The 23,606-nt window shown below is 33.3% G+C and overlaps 1 protein-coding gene and 2 long non-coding RNA genes across 4 annotated transcripts in view; 2 read left to right on the top strand and 1 right to left on the bottom strand.

Moving 5' to 3' along the window:
* LOC126739872 (uncharacterized) overlaps positions 1-23,606 on the top strand; it is a 67,592-nt gene that overhangs the window by 36,689 nt on the left and 7,297 nt on the right. The gene's annotated exons all lie outside the window — the stretch shown is intronic.
* On the top strand, positions 6-23,461 carry LOC126739867 (F-box only protein 33). Of its 2 annotated transcripts, none has more exons than XM_050445689.1 (7): positions 6-191; positions 5,982-6,171; positions 6,255-6,512; positions 6,566-6,803; positions 6,867-7,142; positions 8,021-8,344; positions 17,606-23,461. In XM_050445689.1, the coding sequence occupies exons 2-7, from the start codon at positions 5,984-5,986 to the stop codon at positions 17,729-17,731; spliced, it is 1,410 nt and encodes a 469-aa protein (XP_050301646.1). In that variant the 5' UTR covers positions 6-191; positions 5,982-5,983; the 3' UTR covers positions 17,732-23,461. The 2 variants fall into 2 exon arrangements, with proteins under 2 accessions (XP_050301646.1, XP_050301643.1); XM_050445686.1 differs by lacking the exon at positions 6-191 and adding an exon at positions 227-381.
* LOC126739873 (uncharacterized) lies at positions 8,664-9,998 on the bottom strand. The gene is made up of 3 exons (XR_007661717.1): positions 9,656-9,998; positions 9,137-9,591; positions 8,664-8,981 (listed from the first exon to the last, which is right to left on the bottom strand). It is a non-coding gene; the product is annotated as an uncharacterized LOC126739873 (long non-coding RNA).

Below are 23,606 nucleotides of genomic sequence, written 5' to 3'. Positions count from 1 at the left end.
CTGTCTGTCAACTATTGTCTTGTCTAATTTTCTTGTTTGTGTTTTCGATTTCGACCCAAATATTTCAAGATTTTTGCGCAGTTCGTATTACCGTATTTAAAAACTTTCTATCTTTATTGACATTGGCAGCAGTATCAACAATAAAAACCAAGAATCCGTAAAAAAGGAATGTGCAATTACATATAAGTTAGGTAAGCAATAATTCGATCCTATGGAAACTGAAAAGTCTCTGTTGCTTTGACTTGTTTCCTGTTTAGCTGTTTTCACTCGGTTTTTTGTAATATTTCTTATGTTTTTTTTTCTTGTCAGTAGCCAGTACTGGTAAATTTATGTATTTCTGAAGTTCATAAAGGTGTGCCATGAAAAGAACCCAAGGCTCTGGTAAAGTAATTCCATTGTTTAACCTTTACTTTCATTAGGCTTAGGATTTATTCTTTTCTTTCCAATGTTCCAGATAATGTACAACTTAATTTTTTTGATTTAATGCTTTTAGTGATTAATAGCTTTGACAGGTTCTTCCATGTAATATTCTCCATAAAAATTATCCCTGGAGTGGAAGACTAAGTATTTATATTTTGGGCTACAGCCACTCAATAAGGTCATTGTATTTCAATGGTTGCAAGATTAGTTATTTTGTAAATGTTTTTTTTTTTTCAATTTTAAATTAAATTACATTTGACCTGGTTTTGGTACTAGCAGACCATCAAGATTGAAGTCTATGTAATTAAATTGTTTATGTAATATTACTTTTGAAATACTTTTGCAAGTTGACACCATTATTTATTGTAAAACTACACATGCCAAAGATAATATTTGGAGTATATACCGGGTGGTGTGCGTCGCCGAGCGGAACATAGGAAATCCCATGTAAATTTTAAGGGGGGTCAATTATTCCTGTACATTCCTGGCTTCCCTGTACATTTTACAGAAAAAATGTAAGATAACTTTTTAAAGAGACCAATCTGGCAAACCCCATGCAAAGTTTCAAAAAATTTTAATAAGAAAATCTTGAATTATTCAATTAAATGTAATTGCAAAATTACCAAATTTTCAGTTCAGGTAAAACCAGACACCAGCCACCAGCAAACAATTTGTTATAAGGCTTTGTCAAATCTGACGTACAGCTGAATACAAGGAATTTTTTTTTTCATTTTATTAATCTGGTGGGGAAATAAACTGAAAACATTTTAGATACTGCTCTAAAACTGTTTCCCACATAATGCCACTTAATTATGGCTATTTTTTCATCGATTGAATAATTCATACTTGTTTTCAAATATCGACTGTCACTGATTTATTGACACTTTTCCTCACGTCAGTGACAATATTCATTTTACTGGTGCCCGTTTGGTTTTACCTGAACTAAAAATTTGCTAATTTTGCAATTACATTTAATTGAATAATTCAAGATTCGCTTATTAAAATTTGTTGAAACTTTGCACAAGGGTTTGCCAGATTGGTCTCTTCAAAAAGTTATCTTACATTTTTCCTATAAAATGTACAGGGAAGCCAATAATTGACCCCTTAAAATTTACATGGTTTTCCTATGTTCCGCTCGGTATAAACCTATTATATAATCTGGAAATTGTGTATAATTTTTTATATTCTTGTTGATATTTATTTTTTATTTCTATTGCTTCCGTATTCAACCTCGCAGAAACCTATCCTCCTTCTAATTCCTCAGACCTCATTGACATTCTTTCATCAATTACCACTGAGGAAATTATTGCTGCTAGTCAAAGGCTAAAAAACAAGTTGACAGCCGATCCAGATGGTGTTCCAAGTTTTGTTGCTAAAGACTGCATGTTTGTCCTTTGTCAGCCTTTATGTCATATTTTTAACCTTATTTTGAAAACTAGCAAATTTCCAGGCATCTGAAAATGTGTTAAAGTAATACCAATTCACAAAAAAGACGATATAAACAGAATCGACAACTACTAACTTATCTCCACACTTTGCAATTTTTCCAAAACTTTTGAAACTATTGTTTATAACAGAATTCTTCCCCAAGTTCAATCACTACTCTCTATAGATCAGCACGGTTTTATTCCTAAAAGGTCGTGCATCACTAACCTCTGTAATGTGACTCATTTTATTTCTTCAGCCCTCAATAGAAAAAGTCAGGTTGATGTGGTGTATACTGATTTCAGTAAGGCTTTCGATCATAGCATTCTACTGGAAAAATTAAACAAGCAATTCAACTTCTCAGAAAGGCTAATTTCGTTGCGTTCGTCATACCTTATTGACCGTCTACAGTTTGTTGAGGTGGAAGGTTGCAGATCTAATACCTTTGTTTCAACTTCTGAAGTCCCACAGGGATCCAATCTCGGCCCACTTCTTTTTATCTTTTATATTAATGATCTTATAGAATTGATTTCCTGCCTTAGACTAGCTTATGCTGATGATCTGAAAATATTCTGGTGTATCAATAGTATCTTGGACTGCTTGTTCTTACAGAGTAACTTGGACCTAATTAGGGGGTGGTGCAGTCGAAATCAGTTATGTCTTAACATCTCGAAATGCTGTGTGATCTCCTTTCACCGAACCAAGGATCCTGTTTTGTTTAATTACAATATAGACAATCAAATCCTCTGTACAAGTACTTCTATTAAAGATCTACGGGTTGTATTCGACGATAGGCTCACATTTGTGCCACATATTGAACAGACAGTGATCTCCTCGTTGAAACTTCTGGGTTTTGTCATTCGAAATAGCCGACTCTTTAACAACTCAAACTCAATAAAACTATTGTACTTTTCCTTTGTTAGATCAAGACTGGAATATGGTTCCTTGGTGTGGTGTCCTTTCTATGAATACCATGTTGGCTACATCGAGAGTGTTCAGAGAAGGGTTTTTAAGTTTCATTTTTTATGTTTCGTGAGGATGGAATATATCCTGTTAGGGGACATGATCATGATCTGATGTTAGGTAGATTTAATCTGCAATCTCTGGCCATGAGGAGAACAATTCATTTTGTAACATTCTTATGGAAGTTGGTTAATAATCAAATAAATTTTCCTCCTCTCTTGAACGATATTCTATTTCATGTACGACGATTTGCCTGTAGAGCAAATATCACTTTTGCTTTAGATCGCGCCAGAACTAACATTAGGTTTTAGGATCCCGTATATCAAATGTGCAGAATTTTTAATTCAGTATCATCAACCTGTGACATCTCATTGGTTGAGTGGAAGGATGGCCAGGAGGCTAAACTTCGCCAGTTGCGCTATTCTTGTGCATATGATGTGAGTGTACATTTTCATATGTTTTTGCATTGTATGTGCAAAGAAATACTTGAATAAAGGCGTTATTTATTTATTTATTTATTTGTATGCCCCATAAAGGATCTAGTTTTGTCTCTGACAAACCAACAGTTACCATAATTCCTTTTCTCTTCTTTTTTTCCCTTGTCCCATGAATCCCTTTCTTTGTTCATTCTAATGTTAATTTACATCTCCTTTAATTTTGATACATACATGATGTTACTATAGTAATTTAAGTTTTTTTTATTTTTCTTTCTTTTTGTTATTTAATTTATAGTAATTTAATACTTGTTTACACTTTCAAAACATTAATTGTAGATTTTCCTGTAACTGGCTTTGCCTGTTGGAAATAAACTGCTAAATAAATAAAATAAATAAATAAATTACTAATAAGCCAAACATTAGAAAGAAGATATAGGTCTATTAAATGAAGACTTCTTCACAACACATATAAATTCATAATTTATGTATTTCCAATATACATTTAAGATTCATATTCCTACATTTCAACTTTACATAGAAATAAATAAGAAAGAACCACTGACATCATTTAGTATTTGTGTGATGATATTTATTTGGAATAAGTTATTACTTTTACATCATGGTAAAGAAGCAGTTTGTACCTTGTTAGATGTAGGTAACTAGGTTGGGTTTTTCTTTAAGGAATTTGTCTAATTTGGTTTTGAATATATTTTTATTTTCTACACTCACAACAAGTTCTGGAACATATGCACTAACAACTCTGCTGGTGAGGTAGTGTTTTGCAGGATTACAAATTTTTCTGTTTGGAGCTCTAGTCCTGTTTGTACTTGGTAAGTTAAATGTCACTTTTTAAGCTTCATCATAGTTGCCATGGATGATTTTGTAAATTTCTAAGACGTTTCCTCTTTATCTTCTTTCTTTCAGAGTTGTTAAATTGAATAGCATTAATCTATCCTCTAGTCTCAATAGGAATTCTAGTCTCTCTTCTTGGGACTCTTCCAAGAGCATGTCTCTGACAAAGTAAGGATTCCAGATCATATGGCAGTACTCAAGTTTTGGTCTGATAAATGTTACATAAATTTTTCTGATTAAAGCTAGAGATCTATTATAAAATGCTCTCCCTGAAAGGTAGATTAGAGAATTATCTTTTTTTACCATTTGAACTATATCTGTTTCTTATCTTAGGTTTTCTATTATTACAACCCCTCCAGTCTCTTTGCTCATTTACAGCTGGTATGTTCGTGTTGTTGATGTTAAAATTAATAATTGCTGGATTGTCTTTTTCCATATGCAGAATAGTGCATTTGGCAATATTGAGTTTCATAAGCCACTCTTGCATCCAGGATTCTACAGTTTATGTTTGCTAAGAATTTGTGAAAATTAGTCAATGGATTGCAGTAAACCTTCCTGTCATCTGCAAAGGCTTGTATATTAGCTTTTATCTAGATCCGAAATATAGCATATGAATAGCATGGATCCAAGGACTGAATTCTAAACAACACTGAGTACTGCCTTTGTTGACCCTCATTATGAAGGTTCTAGATTCGATGATGATTCTATTTTCTAGAACAAAGGGTGTTAAGGCTTTTATAGTGATTCTTTCTAAGATTTTTCTGAGCAAGCATTTTAGGCTGATTGGCCTGTAATTTAGTGGTTTAAATTTGTTGCCTTTTTTGTATGTTGGTATTGCGGGTGCTAGCAGCCAATTTGAAGGTATATTTCCATTCATTAGAATGTTGTTAAATTCAGATGTTAGGATCTCTTTTATCCTACCAAGACAGATTTTGATGAGTATGATAGGGATGCCATCCAACCCTGGGCAAGCATCAATTTTCATGTCATTTACTGCATCCTCTACTAATTCTTCAGCAATATGCATACAGTTAAATTCTGGAATTCTTCTAATATCATTGGGAAGAATTTTAAAGTTTTGTAGTGTTGCTGCAGTTTATACTGTATGAAATTGCTTGGTTTGAAAGTAATAGTTAGTGAAAAAACAAGTATACTAATATAAAAACATTACAAAAAAAACAGAAACTACATAATAATACTAATCTAAGATAATTATAAAACAGTACAATCAAAAAACTCACCCAAGAGAATAAAATGGATTCATATCGAGTACACTCTTGGTTGGAGGGCAAATGGTTACAATTTTTTTAAAGATATTATACCAGGTCCTTCTTGAATTTGTGTTAACCTTATAGATCTCATTTATAAGCTGAAAGTTCTGCTTCTGTTCAGAGCAAAAAAATGGTTCGTATATATGGAAATTATATGACAAAAACCCAGATAAAAACTTTTACTTTCAGTATATAAGTGAGATCTTGAGAAAAAATTGAGAAGTTTGTTTTTCTTGGTTTCCAGAGTTTTTTTATTATTTTTTATTACAGAATATTTTTCATATCTTATAAAGCATACTAGGGATAAAGTACATATAATTATTGAGGAAAAGGAAAAATATTTTTCTCCACACAATTTGGATATTTAAATAACAAAATAAGTTTCTATACTTCTGCTAAAAAATTAGTATAAATAAAGAATTTGAAGACTATTCCCATTAAATTCAATTGATTCAGATTATTGATAAAAACTGCTGAATAACCCTTAAGCAAACTCGTTATAATCTATGTTTTTTTTTAATAAATAAATTTATGTTTCTATTTTACTTTTTCTGTAATGTTTTGATGGAATTCTATCTACATGCATTTTGTTAAAGTAAAATATTTATCATAGATATGGACAACCATGGAGAATGTTCAAAACCAAAAAAATCAAAATCCTCAGAGATCACGGCTCATCAGTCTCAATGGGCCTATTTGCCTTCCATACTTTTATACGAGATATTCGATCTGCTCGACTCAGAAGATCGCATTAATGCCTCTGTTGTTTGCAAGCATTGGAGAAATACTTTATTTCATCCCAAGTAAGTTTCTATCAATACCAAATAATAGTAAGCTCTTTATCAATACTGAATTACATTATTTTATTTTTTCACACTCTTATTAGCTGGTGGTCCTCAATGAAATTCACCATAGAAGCGCCATCCCTGTTGCAACCAGACACTATACAGAAAGCCAGATTTTTAGCAAACACATTAGGCCCCATCGTGGAGAATGCCACAGTAGCCTTAGATTCCTTGTCCACACCTTGTATATACGAATTTATATCCTTGTTGAGTGTGCTGAACAAAAACAACCATTTGAAGTCACTTGTTTTGGAACCCTCACATTGCCGTTTACAGGATTGTACTTTAATTGGCGAAAGGTACCCTTGAAGGAATCCTGTTCAAACAAGTAAACTAATTAAGTTTTTTTAAGTAATGAAAGTACTACAGTAGCAGAAGCAGTTGATCTCATCTTAGCAATAGTGCCAAGGCTACACCAGTTCAGTTTAGGAGGTCTAGAGGACCTTTCCAAATATACTGATTATATTGTGAAAATGCTTAATCCTTCTAAGGTCACCCTTCTGGGGCTGGCTTCAATTAAAGATGACCTAGTGAGCCATGAGGAGTGTTATTTTAGTCCAGAACTGATTTCTGCTTTTACTAATCTACAGGTTAGAAACTTTTTTACATACTTTCTGAATAAATTAATTCAACTATAATAATTTATTTATTAGGTTTTGAGTATAGACTATGATCAGCTATCAGACAAATTTCTGTATCAATTAGAGGCTGTTAGGAAGCTAGAAAGATTGGTGGTACATTTAGATGCAATTCCAAGTTGGCACGAGGGGACGTCAAATAAGACATGGGCGGATTTCAGGGTGGCACATCCGGGGTGCACCCTTCGACTTACCGTGATTCATGCGTATAATGATGTGAAGAGACTACACGTGGATGTGCTCAGGGAGGAGATGCCCTTGAGCCACTTAAAGGTGTTCTTCTGTGAATGTGTAAGTAGAAATGTTTTGATAGTTTAATCTGTTTCTATATATGGACAATTAGAGGTAAAGTAGAGGAAAATGTAGGCATTTTAATAGTAAATTGGCTTTCATTTCAAACGCTCTTTAATATCATCTTTGGTCAAGTCTTGTTTGTTGGCTCTTCAATGGAAGTAGATATTAAGTATTTTCTGATAGTTACAATCATAAGAATAATTTTAGGTAAAAGAAAAAAAAAAAGAAAACAATTACATTAAGGGAAGGTAGTACTAGATAATCCTTTTAAGCGGAAATTGCTGTAAAATGTATATTTTTCAAGGGAAACCAAAAATAAAGGTGATTACGGTATTTAACGAAGTAACCTTTTCTAAATTTTAAATAACAATGGTGTGCTCTACAGGTTGACAATTTAAAATTGGCATGGCTATATCTGAGGAATCAAAAATTAATAATCCCTGAAAACGATTTCTACAATAGGGAGAAAGAGGCGAAAACAAAATAATGTAATAGCTAACTTGTTTTTAATTACCCCCTCACCCCAGCCACTCCAACTTTATAATCTTAAAAGGCAACCCCCTGCTTATGATTTGAAGCTCTTAAAAAATGCTTATCAATGATACTCTGCAAGGCTAGCTTCAATGTAGTTGTGATTTTGTTTATTAAATTTGTTATTTATTAAAATTGTTATATTATTAAACTATCACTTTGGCCTAGTTAATGTCATTCGATACAAGAGCATAAAATTGAAAAGTTTGTACATTTCAATACTGATCATGCTTCAATCAAAATTATATATTGATTAAATATTCTTTTAACATCAAAACTCTAGCAACTAATCAAACATTTTAAACAAATTTTGCCCCTGAACCATCAAACATTCTTGCAATTAGGTTAACATCGATGTTCTTCACTTCCTTTCGAGTAACTATGCACGCACTTTGCGCAGCGTGATGTGGATTGATTCGTTGAGCGACGAGCCCTACAGTTTACAGTTCCTGCAATTGGAAGACGCGCGTAGCCCGAACCCGTTCGTTCTGATGACGTGGCGGTGTCACGGATTCGAAGAACTCGTCCTTTACGGTTATCAATACTTGCTGCAGGATTTGTTGGCCATCGGACGTCTCAGGGGTTCGAAGATGACCAACGTCGAAATTCCTGAAGTAAATATCGTCACTAACGAGCATTATTATAATAAGGCCACCGATGCACTTGAGGTAAGCCAGTAATGTCTCTTTAGGTTTATTGTGTATAGTATATTACCGAATATTTATATTTATATTATTACAAACATGATAACTTTTTCGTTCAGAAACTAATCAACAAATTTTCAAAAAAACGAAATAATTAATATTAGGAAGTAATCTCTTAATTTTTATTGAACACTTATACAATATAACCTCTCAATTACTTGCCTGTCTTGTAATACTTTAAAAATGCATTTAAATGAATAATATAATAATTATTACTTGCATAACTTTAGCGAACATTATTAGATTTTTGAATTTACTAATGCCTCAATATTTCTGCTTTCTGTTTCATGTCAAAACCAAAAAAAGATTTATTATCATAAGATATGGATCTTCTTGACAAAGTCAATATAAATTATCCTAGTTGAAAAGCTTAATTTTACAAAAATGGCACTTCTTACAAACTATAAAAGTAAGCTTGAAGGTTTAATTCACGTTCAGGCGGCCGACAGTCCTTGGACGGTCCGGCCTGCCTGTCCGGCTATTATCGTCGCTCTCTACACACGTACAGTTCGTTGCTAGGGTTTCTGTCGACAGTTTTCTATCCGATGCGATATTTGCCGGAAGTTTGGTTCAAATTCAGTACACACATTCAGTTAATGATCTGTAACGAAGTTACAAGATTTTGTCTTTATTTTATAGTAATAAGGGTAAGCCCAGGCAGTCTTTTATAAGACAACTTAGATAATTTTGCTCCGTTAACATTTTAACCTCTAAATTTATAATTTACATAACAAAAAGATACAGTTTAAGCTTTACCTGTGAGTCATGAGGGGTTTATAATTGTAAACATAAATAAAGAAACCAACTTAAAGAGGTTTCTAGCTTGATAGTATCCTGGAAAGGTTTGATTTCTTATAGGTTATGCCTAGTTCTCCGTTGACTATGTTGTAGTCTCTGGCCTTATTGTTTTCAGCCCTGGTTATTCTTAGGATAATAAAGAACCACAAATGCCTAAAACTGAGAGGGTTTTCATCACTATGCTTCCAGTTTTCCGGTTATTTACATGAAATTTTCCTTTCATGCTGTTGCATTGTTTACATATTCTATTTTGCAAGTTTCAAGGTTTACCTACCCTGGGAAGACCTGTTAAATGAAGGGGCAGGCCCGGTGTGGCAAAATATAATATAAATCATGATTCAGTTTCCCGCGGTTTTCCTGAAAAGCCGGTTTTCTGGTACACATGTGGCCAGCTTTTGTCCCGCTGTTTTCACCTAGAAATACCCGGCTGAAACTAAGTTTGTTTACCATATGGGGTCATAGCCTATAAATCCGTACCGTTTTCACGAGGAAAAACTCTATTTTCCTTAAGTTTTCCCAATTGCATTTTTATTCAACGATTGGTTCCGAGGATGTTCGTGAGTCGTCGGCATCCAAATTCCTGCGATGGGTATAAAAAGGTTCCAGGTCCACCAAGGATGCACATTCGTCGCAGTAAGGTCGTACCATACCTTTCGAGCGAAGTACCAGTAATTTTTCCATATTTCAATACCGTTAAATTTTCAATATTTACGTTTAAATTTGTCTTGACGTTGACAGTGTGAATTGGGTTAGGTAAGAGCCACCTGTTGACAGTTGACCGGCCGCTTCCAAGCTCGCGTATTAAGATCTTTATCGAATCCGTTGCTATTGATATCGTTCCGTCCCGTTCCGTTTTATTTAATGTTAAAACTGTGGTTTGGGCACTATCTTCCTTCTTGTTTTGTAGGGCAAGCCACAGTCGCGAATATTATTAACTGGTGCCTGGACACTATCTTTCTTCGTGTTTTGTAGGGCAGGCAGCAGCGCGGTTTTGTTAAATTACTACCTGGACACTATCTTTCTTCGTGTTTTGTAGGGCAGGTAGTAAGCGTAATGTTTCCATGTGAGTTTTTATCTGTGATTAATTATTAGAATATTCATATTGATTCCGTTCCGCTTTATGAACTTTTAAAACTGTGGTTTGGACACTATCTTTCTTCTTGTTTTGTAGGGCAAGCCACAGTCGCGAATATTATTAACTGGTGCCTGGACACTATCTTTCTTCGTGTTTTGTAGGGCAAGCCACAGTCGCGAATATTATTAACTGGTGCCTGGACACTATCTTTCTTCGTGTTTTGTGGGGCAGGTAGTAAACGGGTAATTAAACCAACGTTTCATTAATTCCGTTCGCGAAAAGTTACATTCTTGTTTGCAACCAGAGAAACACTCACTGCGGATTTCTTTTGTATTTAATTGATAATTTTTATTGTTGACTTTTTATTTTCTGCTCTGTCCGCGGTCGTACCGTTCCGTTTAATTGTTTGATTGATGAAAACTACTGCTTGGACACTATCTTTCTTCGTATTTTGTAGGGCAGGCAGTAGCCGCGTTTATTAATTATTACTTGGCTGCTCAAGATAGTGAGAGACGAGTAATAACCGAGTCCGTGATGTCATAATTACTATTCGTATAGCAATAGAGCAGAGGTAAATGTTGACCGATTGATTGGGATTGCTTCGCTTGATTGGTGTTGAGTTTCCGGCTTTGCTTAACGAATGTCATCCGTAACCGCTTGTACAAAACATCATAACCCCGTCCCTTAAATCATACTATTTTGCGTCATTAATAGAGTGCTGAATTTTCCGGTACATTTTCCCAAATAACTGCCTGTGCTTAATCATAGAAATTGGTAATGGGGATTGTTAGATTTTAAGGACACTTTTGTTTATTTAGTTTTAAGCAACCAAATCTGTTACTTATTAGCATTTGTAATAATAAAGATTAAGAGCAATAAGATCTCATTATAACCGGACAGTCTACTTTCAATCTTTACCTGGTTTCTCCACTGTCTAAAGGCTTACCCGAGAGGCTAGAGGGGACTCTAAGCTCCTTTAATTACTTAGAGCGGCGCCCGAGGCATTTTGTCGACTTTTTCTCCTATTACTGTAAAGAAATAGTGAGGGGGGTTGACGGATACCCTGCGACGTCAAAGGTTAGAGGGTGGACATACGGCAAGTACGTGAGTACACCCCCCGCTACAGATCGACGACGTCACAAGAATACGCTGCAGCTATTGTCATTATATAATATTGTCACAAGAACGAAAGAAAAGGGCAAAAGAGAAAATGTGGGTGAAGGAGTGGTTAAAAAAACGTAGTTCCTTAACACATTTTGAACTTACTTTAGTTACCTTATTATGAATTACCTTAGAATGGACAATGACTGTTTTCAATACTTATTAAATTTGGTTAAGCCGTATATTACAAAAAAAGACACAATAATGCGACAAGCAATCAGCGCTGAAGAAAGATAGTGACTCTAAGATATTTAGCAACAGGCCGCAGCATGGAAGATCTAAAATTTACTGCAATTATTTCACCCTAAGGGCTGGGAAAAATTATTCCAGAGACGTGCAATTCGTATAGTTAAACCCAGAAACAGTGGGTTTTACTATTTCAACTATAAGGAATATTTTAGTATTGTTCTGATGGCCTTTGTAAATGCTAACTATAAATGTGTTTATGTAAACGTTGGTTGCAATGGTAGAGTATCGGATGGTGGTGTCTTCGAGTGCACCGATTTTCATGATAAACTATTGAATAAATCATTAAACTTGCCAGATAACCAAAATACAACGGACAATTTAAATTTTGCATTGAACGAAAATATATTGAAATCATACCCTCAAAAAAATTTATCTCCGGAGCAGCGAATTTTTAACTATCGTTTGAGCAGAGCAAGACGTGGAGAACGCTTTTGGGATTCTTGCAAACCGTTTCAGAGTCTTTCATACCGCAATAAATATGGATCCAAAAAAATTTAATTTTATCGTGCGTATCAGATTGCGTACAACACAATTTCCTACATAAAAATGTGCCGGAAAATGCAAAACAAAATCGTGAAAAATATAAGAACTATTTTATTACTACCGGTCTTGTCTCTAACTATCTCGGCAAGATAATTTTTTGTAGTTATCGATACCGAATTGGTAATTGTGTATTACTATTTATAACTATTTATTATAATTAAACAACATGGCTTTGTATTATGATTATAAAGAAAACATAAATATAGTGAAAGTGAATCAGTATCAACTTACCGCATTTTCATTAATTTCTTCATCGTTATGCATTTCTTCTTGTTGTAGATCACTGTCTGAAGAAATAGTTGTTCGACACTTTTCGTGCTCAACAGTAAATAAAAGACTGTCATAATACCACAACACTGGCTTATACAAATCATCTGGAGAAGAACCGCTTCTTTTCGATTGCTTCACTTTCTTCAGCTCTTTTCGAAAAGCACTTCTCATATTGTTTATTTTATTTTTTACAGAATCGACTGTAGCATGTTGATCCACTGTTTTGTAAAGTTGCAATAACTCCTCATATGCCTTATTTCTAAGTGCTCTATTAGCATATACTGCATCTCTCACTTTCCAGAAACATTCATGGGCACGGTACATTTCAATAAACTCCTTTGTAAAGTCTGGATTGTTAGCCATTACTTTATAAACGGGTAAAAATCTTAGTCTAGAGTAAAATCAGGCCGGCCGGCAAATAACATCCACAAAACACTACACAGGTTGAGTTTTTAACAATTTGCGACGAAAGACAGGCCACGACCTGTCCCCCAACTGAACGTGTGTAGCGAGAACTGACCGGCCGGCCGCCTGAACGTGAATGGGTACCTTAACACACATACATACATTAGATATAAATAAAAGATATAAAATAACTAGACAAAAAACAAAACGCGAAATTAAAATATAATGGGATAAAATATAATATAAAAAACATAAATATAAGTACATAAAAAGTGAACATAACATATTATCTAGACAATTGAAAATAGAACTTATTAAAATGTTTAAAATCACAATAAAATTCATTTAAACTATAATAGGGTCTTCCAGCTAGCAATCTCCTAACTTTACTTCTAGATATTTTACCAATGTTGAACACAGTGTGGGTAATTGTATTTTTGAGGAATTTCTAGTCATATGAGTGACGTTGTTAGGCTGACATGTCTCTTCGGCAACACCAAAAGTGACTCCATAAGGCTTTGATTAGAGAACCCCTAAAAAGAAAGATCATATCTGGACCTTGACTCTATTAAGGCATAGTTCACTAATTTTGCCATTACACATTCAAACTCAGTGACTGAGCCTGATTCTAACAGCGAAACATCCGGATGATATCTTCTATGAAAAATTTGTAATATAAGATTTGAAATTCAAATCAGTAAGCACCATAACTCCTAAGAATTTAGTCTCAGGCCGAGATTCAACAGAAGCACTATGATCACTGGGGAGACCCACCTGACATTTAAATGTTTGTCTTGGAGAAGTTTAGCAATAAAAGGTTGGAATCACATCAGAACTTGAGCTTTTGAAGATCAGTGAGAATAGCTTCTTTAAGGCTTAGTTGGTCAGAGCAATGCCATAAAATTGTGTGTCGTCTGCGAATAAAGTGAACTTCCCAATTATATCAAGAGATGAAATATCATTTGTAAAATAGTATGGGGCCCCAAACTGACCCCTGAGGAACACCACAATTATTTTCTGATATCTCAGATGTAGAAGATCCGGTCAAAACCTTTTGGCTACTACCAGACAAATACGACCGAACCAAGAATGCGACACCCGTCTAAAGCCATTGTGCTTGAGTTATTGCATCTGAATTTGATCATTGACACAGTCAAAAGCTTTTGAAAGATCACAGAAAGCTGCCATTTACTCCACCACTATTAATGCCTGAATATAGTCCTTAAAATTGCGTCGTTTGTACAGCGCTGCTCTGGAACGCGTGAAATTGAAGAGGACTTAGAATATTGTTTAAATTAAGAAAAGAAATCACCCTAGTTTTAACTAGCCTTTCCACAATTTTAGATAAATTGGCAACTAAAGAGATGGGCCTATCGTTGGACGGATCCTCCAAGTCTCCCTTTGTGGAAATCCCAATTTCAAACATGTGGAAAAAATACCAGACTTCTAAGAAATATTAATTGCTTGGGCTAAGATATTCAAAATAGAGGATGACCTTTTTTAATCCTTTTGTAAACCATGGTTTTTTATTTCTTATTTAAATTTTTCTAACAGGAAACGCCTGGTTAAAAAACTGTGTTAAGTTGATGTGAAATTTCCCTATAGGATCTGTAGACATCGAAACATCTACCCAAGAAGATTACATCAAAGTATATAGATTTCAACAAGTAGAATCACTTCTTTGATCGCCTCAAAATGCCGCCTTTTTTTATAAGCGGTCGTAAATCACTTGTAAACTACGCCGGTACCCTCGCATGATGTATCCTGTCATCAAAATTCACATTAGAAATGCGTTTACGGGGGGCAATAAGGAAAGTATTAAGTTTAATAATATTATTGGGTAAAATCAAGGTTTTTTTATTTTAAAATATTGTGATGAGTTTTGACGCTTATTCATTGTGACACATTAAATAAACAACTAGGTAATAGGTAATATATTTATGTATGCATCCAGTCGCCATTTTTTCTTTGCTTTTATTTCTTTTTATAATACTAATAAAACGCTTAAATTTGAGAAATGTCAAAACCTTAGGAATGTTGTTAAGAAAACTAGAATCCCCTAAAAACCCTTTAATCTTAATAAAGATGTACCTAATATAAAGGGTGTAAACCTAAATGTATACCTTAATTGCCGACTAGTTAAGCTGAATTTATACAGACAAATAGAATAAAATAAGGTCTTATTTGACATTTATGCATTTAAACAGCAAAATAAAATAAGAAATAAGGAATTACCAATCACATGCCAGGTATATTTCAAAAAATTGACCAATTACATACCAGGTAAATTTTATCTCTTTGTCTTTCAATGGGTTGAACTCTTATTTTAGTCTTATTTTATTTCTTATTTTATTCAATCCAGCATTATTATTCTCAATAATAAAATCGTAGGGTTGTACCGATTATCTTTTTTTTTTATTGACCTGGTTACTTAAGAGGAATCATTTGGTTCAGACACTTAATTTAGACACCCTTAGACACCATTATGTAGAAACCTGGACGTTTATTCTACCTGGATGTTTATTAGAATGACGTCTATTTCTACCTGGATATTTACTACCATTTATTATTAAATGGAATATTAATTTGTTGAATCACAGTTGGCTGATCAAAACACATGTAATTAGTGGGAAACTGCAAAAAGGAAAATTTAAAAAAACACTTGATTTATATGTAGGGGTATATGCATATATTTCTTATTTGTTAATAATCGTAATTGCATTACAATGCACACTTACTATTCTATTACACAGTAAAAAATATTAAATTATAAACAATACATATTTATTTAGAGGAACTATGTGCATACGAGTATAATTTTAAGTCTTATTCTAATCCAAAAAACATTTGTACAATAATTATAAATTTTGCAGTATTTTCAGCTTCGAGTTTTCCTTCTTATTTCCTGTTCTAGTTTTAGTAGGTTTAGTTCTCTATTTGCAAACTTTAGTGTATAATAGATTCTTACTCTTGTAAATAAAGCTAACATATAGTCCAAAGGAAAACTCGAACAAGGGTGTGAAAATGGTATTTTTGCACATTCTTCTTTTAAATAAATGCCTGCATTATCTTTTACACAAATATTATTAAATTTTTTCGTAAAAACATCCTCTAGTAAAATTATGTATTCATTGAAGCTCTTTGGGGGTACAGTTAATCCCTCAAATCGTCCCTGACTACCCCCGTAGGCTTTTTTTTCACAAAAAATTGTAGATTTATCATGCACATCATCACCTCTGCAAAAATTAATACAAATCACAACTATGTTTAAAACTACATTTTCGTAATAAATATCCGCCTACATACACTAGTCCGTTGCCTTCTTCTCTATATAAATTTTAATAATCTTTGCTGTCGATATTTAAAATTGGTGTATAATTTTTTGTTGGATTTAAAACCGATACCCGTTTTACTAAATCTGGAGTTATGGTGAGTAATATATCACTTACAACCGCTAAACAATTAGAACCTTCCTTTTCATCACAATACCTTAAAGCAAAGAGCTTTTTAAAAGCCCTACAAAACTGAATGGGAGTTGGATTTTTAGCATTTTCACAAGCATTCCTGATTTGTCCAAAATAATTTTCCAGGCAATCTTGGTTAAGGTTTCGTGTTAATAAAAATGTGTAACCCTTAGATTTCAATACCTTCCATAATTTTATTGTTGATGATATGGTCAACCTCGAGCCATAAATAAATCTTAATGTTTTCGTTACCTTTTTCTATTATTTTGTTTGTTTTCCTATTTTTTACTTTTCCGATGACTTTTAAGGTGGAAAAAAGTTTATTGCAAGATTCAACACAGGAGTATTGTCCGTGAGAAGCCATTACCAAACAACTGCTATTAATATAAATTATATTAAAGTAAAAGTCCGTAAAACTAGCACTAAATGACAGAATATTAAATTCACAAAAACAAAAAATATTGGCACACTCGGTAAACGAAAATAAACTGAACCGAGTCAACCCTATCACCACATTTCGTCGACGAACCGGTATAAATCATATACCTATTATTCCGGAATAATAGGTATATGGTATAAATCCCCCGCATACGGGGGATCGATAGATAAACTCCGATAGGCGAGAGGGGCGGCGTCGGCAGGTGCGGATGGTTAGTCGAAAAGGGTCGAGTGACTTGACTGTGTTAGACTGTGATTACATCGCTGATAAAACCTCATCATAGTTTGTTGTACTAAATATTCTATCATACTTAAATCATGTCAAATTCACAGAGAACAGCATAATGATCTCCGACAAAGCTGCATTAATAACGGAACGGTAAACTTTAGAACATACATAATCTATTAATGTAGACGAAAACTGTGTTACACGGGTTGGCCTTTTAACATGCATTACTAGATTAAAAGTATTAAATAAATTAGTCAGTCTTGTGGTTGTGGCTACATCCGAGTCATAAAAATTTATGTTTAAGTTCACCTGCTCGTATCATCGTCGAAAATGTTGGAAATATTGACAGCAATATATCTAGTTTATTTAAAAATACGTCAAAATCTAAGTTAGGCGATTGGTATATACAAATGACACACATTTAACAATTTTGAGGCGATGAGACGGAATTCAATGATTTTTTTCCTCTAACAAATAATCGTGCATTAACACAGGTGGAAGACAATTTATAGTTAAAAATTTTTATTCGCGAAAATGATGCAACCTATCCTACAGGTTAAAAATAATTAAATTTAATATTGTAATTTTTTTAGGACATCTCGGTAAACTTGGGTGCAGCATGGAATCCAGTACAAGATCTGCACCCCGTTATCCTAAACCCGGACATGGGAGACTCTGACGAGTTTCTGCTGCCCTTAGTGTTAGCCGATCTACATTAAGTCTAAACAAAAAAAACACCTTAAGTATTTTTTTTCCATCTTAAAACGTGATCTTTTTCCTTTTCGTTCCCTCTTAAAACCATTTATATTTTTTAAAACTCAACATAAGGTGAATACTATCATTGTGATATTTTTAAGCCGCGCTTGTTTTATATATTTTTCTCAAATCCCGCTTGGAATATAAATGTCTGTAGCGCATTTTTTGTTAAATCGTATGTGTCAAATTGCACGCGTGTTTTTGTTGTTATAAACCCTGATCAGAATTGGGGTTAACTGTGCAGCTTTTGAACAAAGGATCTCATAGGTGGACATTTACAAAGGTGAAAGCTTTGCAGGAATAGGTCAAGTGTACTACTTCTGAAAAAATTATTGGATTTGTAAATTGGCTGATAAAGTTTAAAATTTTATTTTATAACCAATATATGGTTACTAGAACTGAACTTATAATTGGTCAAATGCATATGTGATTTAATTCTAACTTCTATAAATATCGTTTTTTAAACTAAATATACTTTATGGGTTTCTACGTAAATGTCCTTGCCTAATAAAATCACGTAGTAGTTTCCTGGATTGTGTCCCACACCAAAACATCAAGTTTGTTGTATCAATGAGTTTTTTTTTTGTAAAGTGGAGTAACTTTCTTATTTCTGCTTTCCTGCTATTATTTTATAGTGAATCTATTGTGATTACTTACTTACCTCCCATAAATTTTTAATAAGAATAGAGAAAGAAGCGAAGAAAAGAGTACCAGGAAACTTACCACAGTACCAAGTAACAGTAAATTTTTTTTTAAACGTTTTAGAACACAGTTTACAAAATAACATTAATCTGCATTCAAAATAAGTTACACAAATAATGTCAGATATAATAAGCAGCCTAGACATAACTTATCTTTTACGTGACTATTGTTTTTTATTTATCGACAAATTACCGAAGTTTAGTTAATTTTTAAGGTTTACTTAGCTATTTTATCGAGTTTCATAAAAAGCGCATTTTAATTATTCTTTCTGCGCAACTTAAATTTAAAAAGTATATTGTGTCTGTGTCGATAAGAGAAATTGCAGCGAACATTTTTACATGTTACATCAAAAAGAAGTTACTACTTTGAAACTACACGCTAAACAATCACTTTAAGATCTTGAAGGCTTATTGGGACACCATAACATTATCACTGCAGGATAAAATATAGCGAATTGTAAATGCTAACAGTAAATAACCAAATTCAACTAATTGAAAGTAAACCTCGATTGAATATATTAAATGGTAGACTGATCAGTTTGCAAAACTAGATTTCCGTATTTTGTCTATAAAACTTAAGATTTGAAGTGAATTTTGGACATAGAACAATAATTAGGTGTTGCAAATATAATTTTTCAATTATGGTCCTATATTTGACATGTTTACAGGTTTATAGCAAGTAAATATTCGTCAGAAGTTTTTATTAAGAGACAAATATTTATACCTTGTTTTGTAAATAGAAATCTCATATTATGTATACATTCCGTCTCTTTTTCGGCCAATTTGGTATGGTAAAAACTATTATTAGCAAAGATCTATTGTCTATATCTCTCTTTACTATTTGATTTATACATCACAATTCACACTTTATTCTTAATAAAATTACACGTTAAAAGTTATACGTGCACAAAATTTATTGTTATTTAGGATAGTTTTGATGTACTGAGGTAACGACAATATTTAGACCAAATCTGCAAAGTTTTCATCTCCACCAACGTAACATATATAAATTACGATCAAAAGCAACGATTAGTAAATTTAATCCATGATTAATTGTTGAATGCGTGACCGTTACTTACATAAAACTGTAAGTATAAAATCGCTTTATTGTATTTACACGCTCTCTTTAAGCATCTCAGTGAGTTGCAAATTCAGTATTGATTTTTAATTGTTTGTATTAAGTTCCACTCGTGTATTGTAGATATTTTTTTTATTCTTTTTTTTGTGTGTTAATAACAAGGTCGTGTAGGTCGCTGGTACTGCCCAAATTTGACGAAATATTTTGGAGAAAATGTGAACTATGATAACTTATTAAGACCAGCCACTTAGTACAGCCATTAACGTGTGTCAACTAACAATAATTGGCAGTTGACAGTTTTGTGTCCGGAAGATATTAACAAAGTAAAAGACACAAATAATTTATATAATATGTTCCTAAAACCGATTATATCTGGTTTTTATTCTATTGAACTGGATAGATGGATTTTGAACTAATTAGGGGATAAATTTATGTGTGTCTGGGTTCTTGAGAAAGGCAATTGATCAACTTCAGAATTTTAATGAACATATTTTGTAGCCTTGATGATTTAATTGGCATTATAATGCTCTGGAAAGGTATCGACTCATCAAAGATTTCACCTATTATGTATTATAGGAATTTTTTATAAGAATTATCTATTGTAAGCAAACACCGCAATGTTTCGAAAGAAGGTTGTTTTTGTTCTTACGACTAAAACTGTGCATTGTTGTTAATATTCAAATCATTATGACCATTAATATAACACCCGATTAAGAATACAAAGTGTCTTGAAGATGATGTGTTCATAGGTTTACAAGTGTATTATTACTTCTACGTTGTTAATTCCCTTTTATTAATATTTATCTAAGAAAATGCGAATTTTCTTTTCAGATACCTACGTTAATAGTTTTCAAATTCTTAACATTTATATGTGCAAACACGATATGTTCTGACTAGGTCGCTTTTAATGAACCTATTGATGTTTTTCCGAAATGTCAATATAATGTATGCGAATCTTGATAAAATCATTCACCTGCCTGATTAATCTAATATCCAGTTAAACCACTTATATTTAAGTGGATATTGAAATTGTCACGATATTTCCTTATTCGGCTTCATTTCACTGTAATATTCCTTGTGGTGGCGCATAATGAGCGTTATGTTTTAAATGCTTTATAACTTTTTATTTTTTAATAACATTTAAAAACAGAGCATATACTCCCAGAATATTGTTAACCTAAACGTGAAAAACTACGTCTCGCAGGTGTCCCCCATTTTCAGCTTCACAAAGTCGTGCTCTTTCCAACACATGTTGCATGACTTTTCGCAAAATTTCCGCAGTTGTTTTTTAGTTCAGGGACGATCTTTGGTTCATTGATGTATACATCTCTCTTTCAAATAGCCCCAAAGAGAAAAGTCTGGAGCAGTCAAATCCTGAGGGCGCGGCGGCCAATTAAAATTCCTACGTGAAATAATGTGTTCGTCGAAGATCTCCCAAAATAGAACCATCGTGTCCCGTGCAATATAGGGTTGCTTAAGGTTGTTTCACCATCTTGTAACCAAATTTGATTTGATTGGTTTGCCACAACTGGTCTCGAGAAATTATTCAGCATGTTACGGTAGTGAACAGTATTGATGGTAAAAGGCAGCATTTTCCAAGAAATATGGTCCAATGATCCCTTCGGACGATGCAACACACCAAACACTGCTTTTAAGTGGGTACTGCTCTCGCTGATGAAGTACTCTTGGTTCTTTGTAGGCCATAACCTGCTATTTTATTTCATTCTTCATCACTCGTCATCAAATTGTTAATGAAATCGGGATTTTCTATTTTTTGCTGCAACGCACTAGCTTAATCAAAGCGTTGCTGGTAGCCCCGGTCGGCGCTTAATTTCTTGCTGAATAGACTTTCTATGCATACTCTGAACAGACTTTCGTTATATCCCAGGTTGTGAAAAACGTCTCCTGGTTGATGTTTCTGGACTTTCTTTCGCACTCTCCCTTACACGTTAAATATTGTACGTGACCTTTCTAACAAAACTGCAGGGCGGTTCCTAACAGAACCTTTTTGCGAAAAACCAGTCGGCACATTCAAATAACACCGATATGCACGCTGCGTCAGAATATCTGAATTTCCGTTTCCGTCAATAATTTTTGTTCATTATTTTATTTCAAATCCCCAAGCCTTCTTTACCCCATTCTGAAACAAAAATAAAAAAATACTATTCCAAAAGAAAAAGTTATAAGTAAACATGTACCTGTAACACCCTGTACTTCTATCTACATATGTAATCTTAAGATTTTATAATAATTACATTTCAGGGGAGAATTTTGCCTCACGAACTTTACTCCGCGTATCGACCTACTATTTTATACCGTTTTAAGTGTTTGGCGCAGCATGTTGTTTCATTTTTTAAATATATATTACCTAAATGTAAACGTTCGTGAACTCAGAATAAAGACAGAAGAAAGTTTAGTCAGTCAAGACCTGGGAAAATATCGATCTTTAACATTTTTTAAATAAAATTACTCGTACATTTGATATTTTCTTTTGGTTTCACCAGTTTTAACAATGTTAACACATGTTCGTGACTAATAATATCTAACTAAAAACACTACATTTTGAACAAAGACACATATAAAGTTGTATCACCTCAATTGCATCGTTGTCTAGATAAAGATCCATCTATCCAGCTCAGTTTATTACAAAAGAAAACTAGTCATTCCACTGTATATACGTATACTAAATAGAAAAAATTATCTAGAGCGAAAAAACAGGGCAGGCATAAGAAAAATAACTAGCTTAACAGAAAAAAAGCTTCAATCTGTGATAGGTAACCCACCGCAAGCCTCGCCCATGTTGCTCTAATAAAAGATCTTTAACGTACCTGAAAACAAAAGTGATATAAGTGAAAAACGCATACTTTATTATAAACCAAACATCTTTTGTGTGCATTTGTGTGTGTCGATGGTGCGCCATACCCCTTGACACTGGAACGAAACAAAAAACGATTTGATAAGCAATAATTTTAAAAATAACGAATATGGTGGGACCAAGAGCCTATATAGATGGTTCCGATGAAGGGGGTATGGAGTTCCCTTCTGTGAGATTCCCAAACTAAATCTCATATATGAATTAAAAATGTAACTATCTGTGATGTGATAAACGGACACATTGTAAACGGCGTACATATGTTAAATAGCGCTCAAATGTTGCAATGAACGTGACTAACTTTTACTTTTAATTTTTTTTACATGGGGATAGGCCAAGTTTCAATACCCAAAAATTGACAAAATATATATCAATAGCGATGACATGTTACAAAAATGATTAAAATTTAATTGTATTCGGCCCACCCCATGAGAGTAGTTGTTGAGAATAGTTGAAAAACAGATCTGTAGTAGGTAATATCAGGATAGGTTTAGTTTTTTAAGGAAAGATTGTTTTCGCGACAATAAAACAGAGAGTAGATCCAATAAAACTCTGTAATGGTCTCTCGAGTTAGTGATATTAAGTCTACAAGAGATTTATCAGAAAATTATATTTGTTGGGTCACAATTTCACTAATAATTTGAGGAGACCTTGAAGATGTTTAAAAAAGGATTGTGACCCAAATAGCCATTTTTGCATAAAAAAGATTGAATAAATTAATAATCTGTGAGCCAACTGATTATTATAATTTATCATCAAAAAATGGCAGCAAAATTTTAAAGTAGCTGCATTATTCCTATTTTTTCTATGATTTTTTGGCCTTTGGATGTTTTGTTTTTTTTTTGGAATACTGCAGTTGCTTGAATTATTAATTTATAGGCCTTTTATTTTAAATTGTTAGTAACTAGGAAGTAGACATGAGATGATTAGGATATATTGCACTGTCAAAATTAGGAATGTTGATTTTACAAATTTTAATCGTTTGGCCTGTTAACCGTTTAAGAATGTGCATTATACCTTAAAATAAATATTAAATATAATATTTTTCAGTTTTTAGTGCATTAAAGACATAATTTTTGTATTTAAAATTGTCGCAGTTTATCAGCAATTATAAAAATCAAGACTATTAGGTCCACACCTATGAAAACCCTTCAAATTATGTAAGCTGAATAAACTGATTTTAATGC

The sequence above is a fragment of the Anthonomus grandis genome, chromosome 8 (assembly GCF_022605725.1).
Source record: "Anthonomus grandis grandis chromosome 8, icAntGran1.3, whole genome shotgun sequence".
In the NCBI taxonomy this organism is placed as follows: domain Eukaryota; kingdom Metazoa; phylum Arthropoda; class Insecta; order Coleoptera; family Curculionidae; genus Anthonomus; species Anthonomus grandis.
The sequence above is the reverse complement of the archived record's forward strand: the minus strand, read 5'-3'. Positions and strand labels throughout refer to the sequence as shown.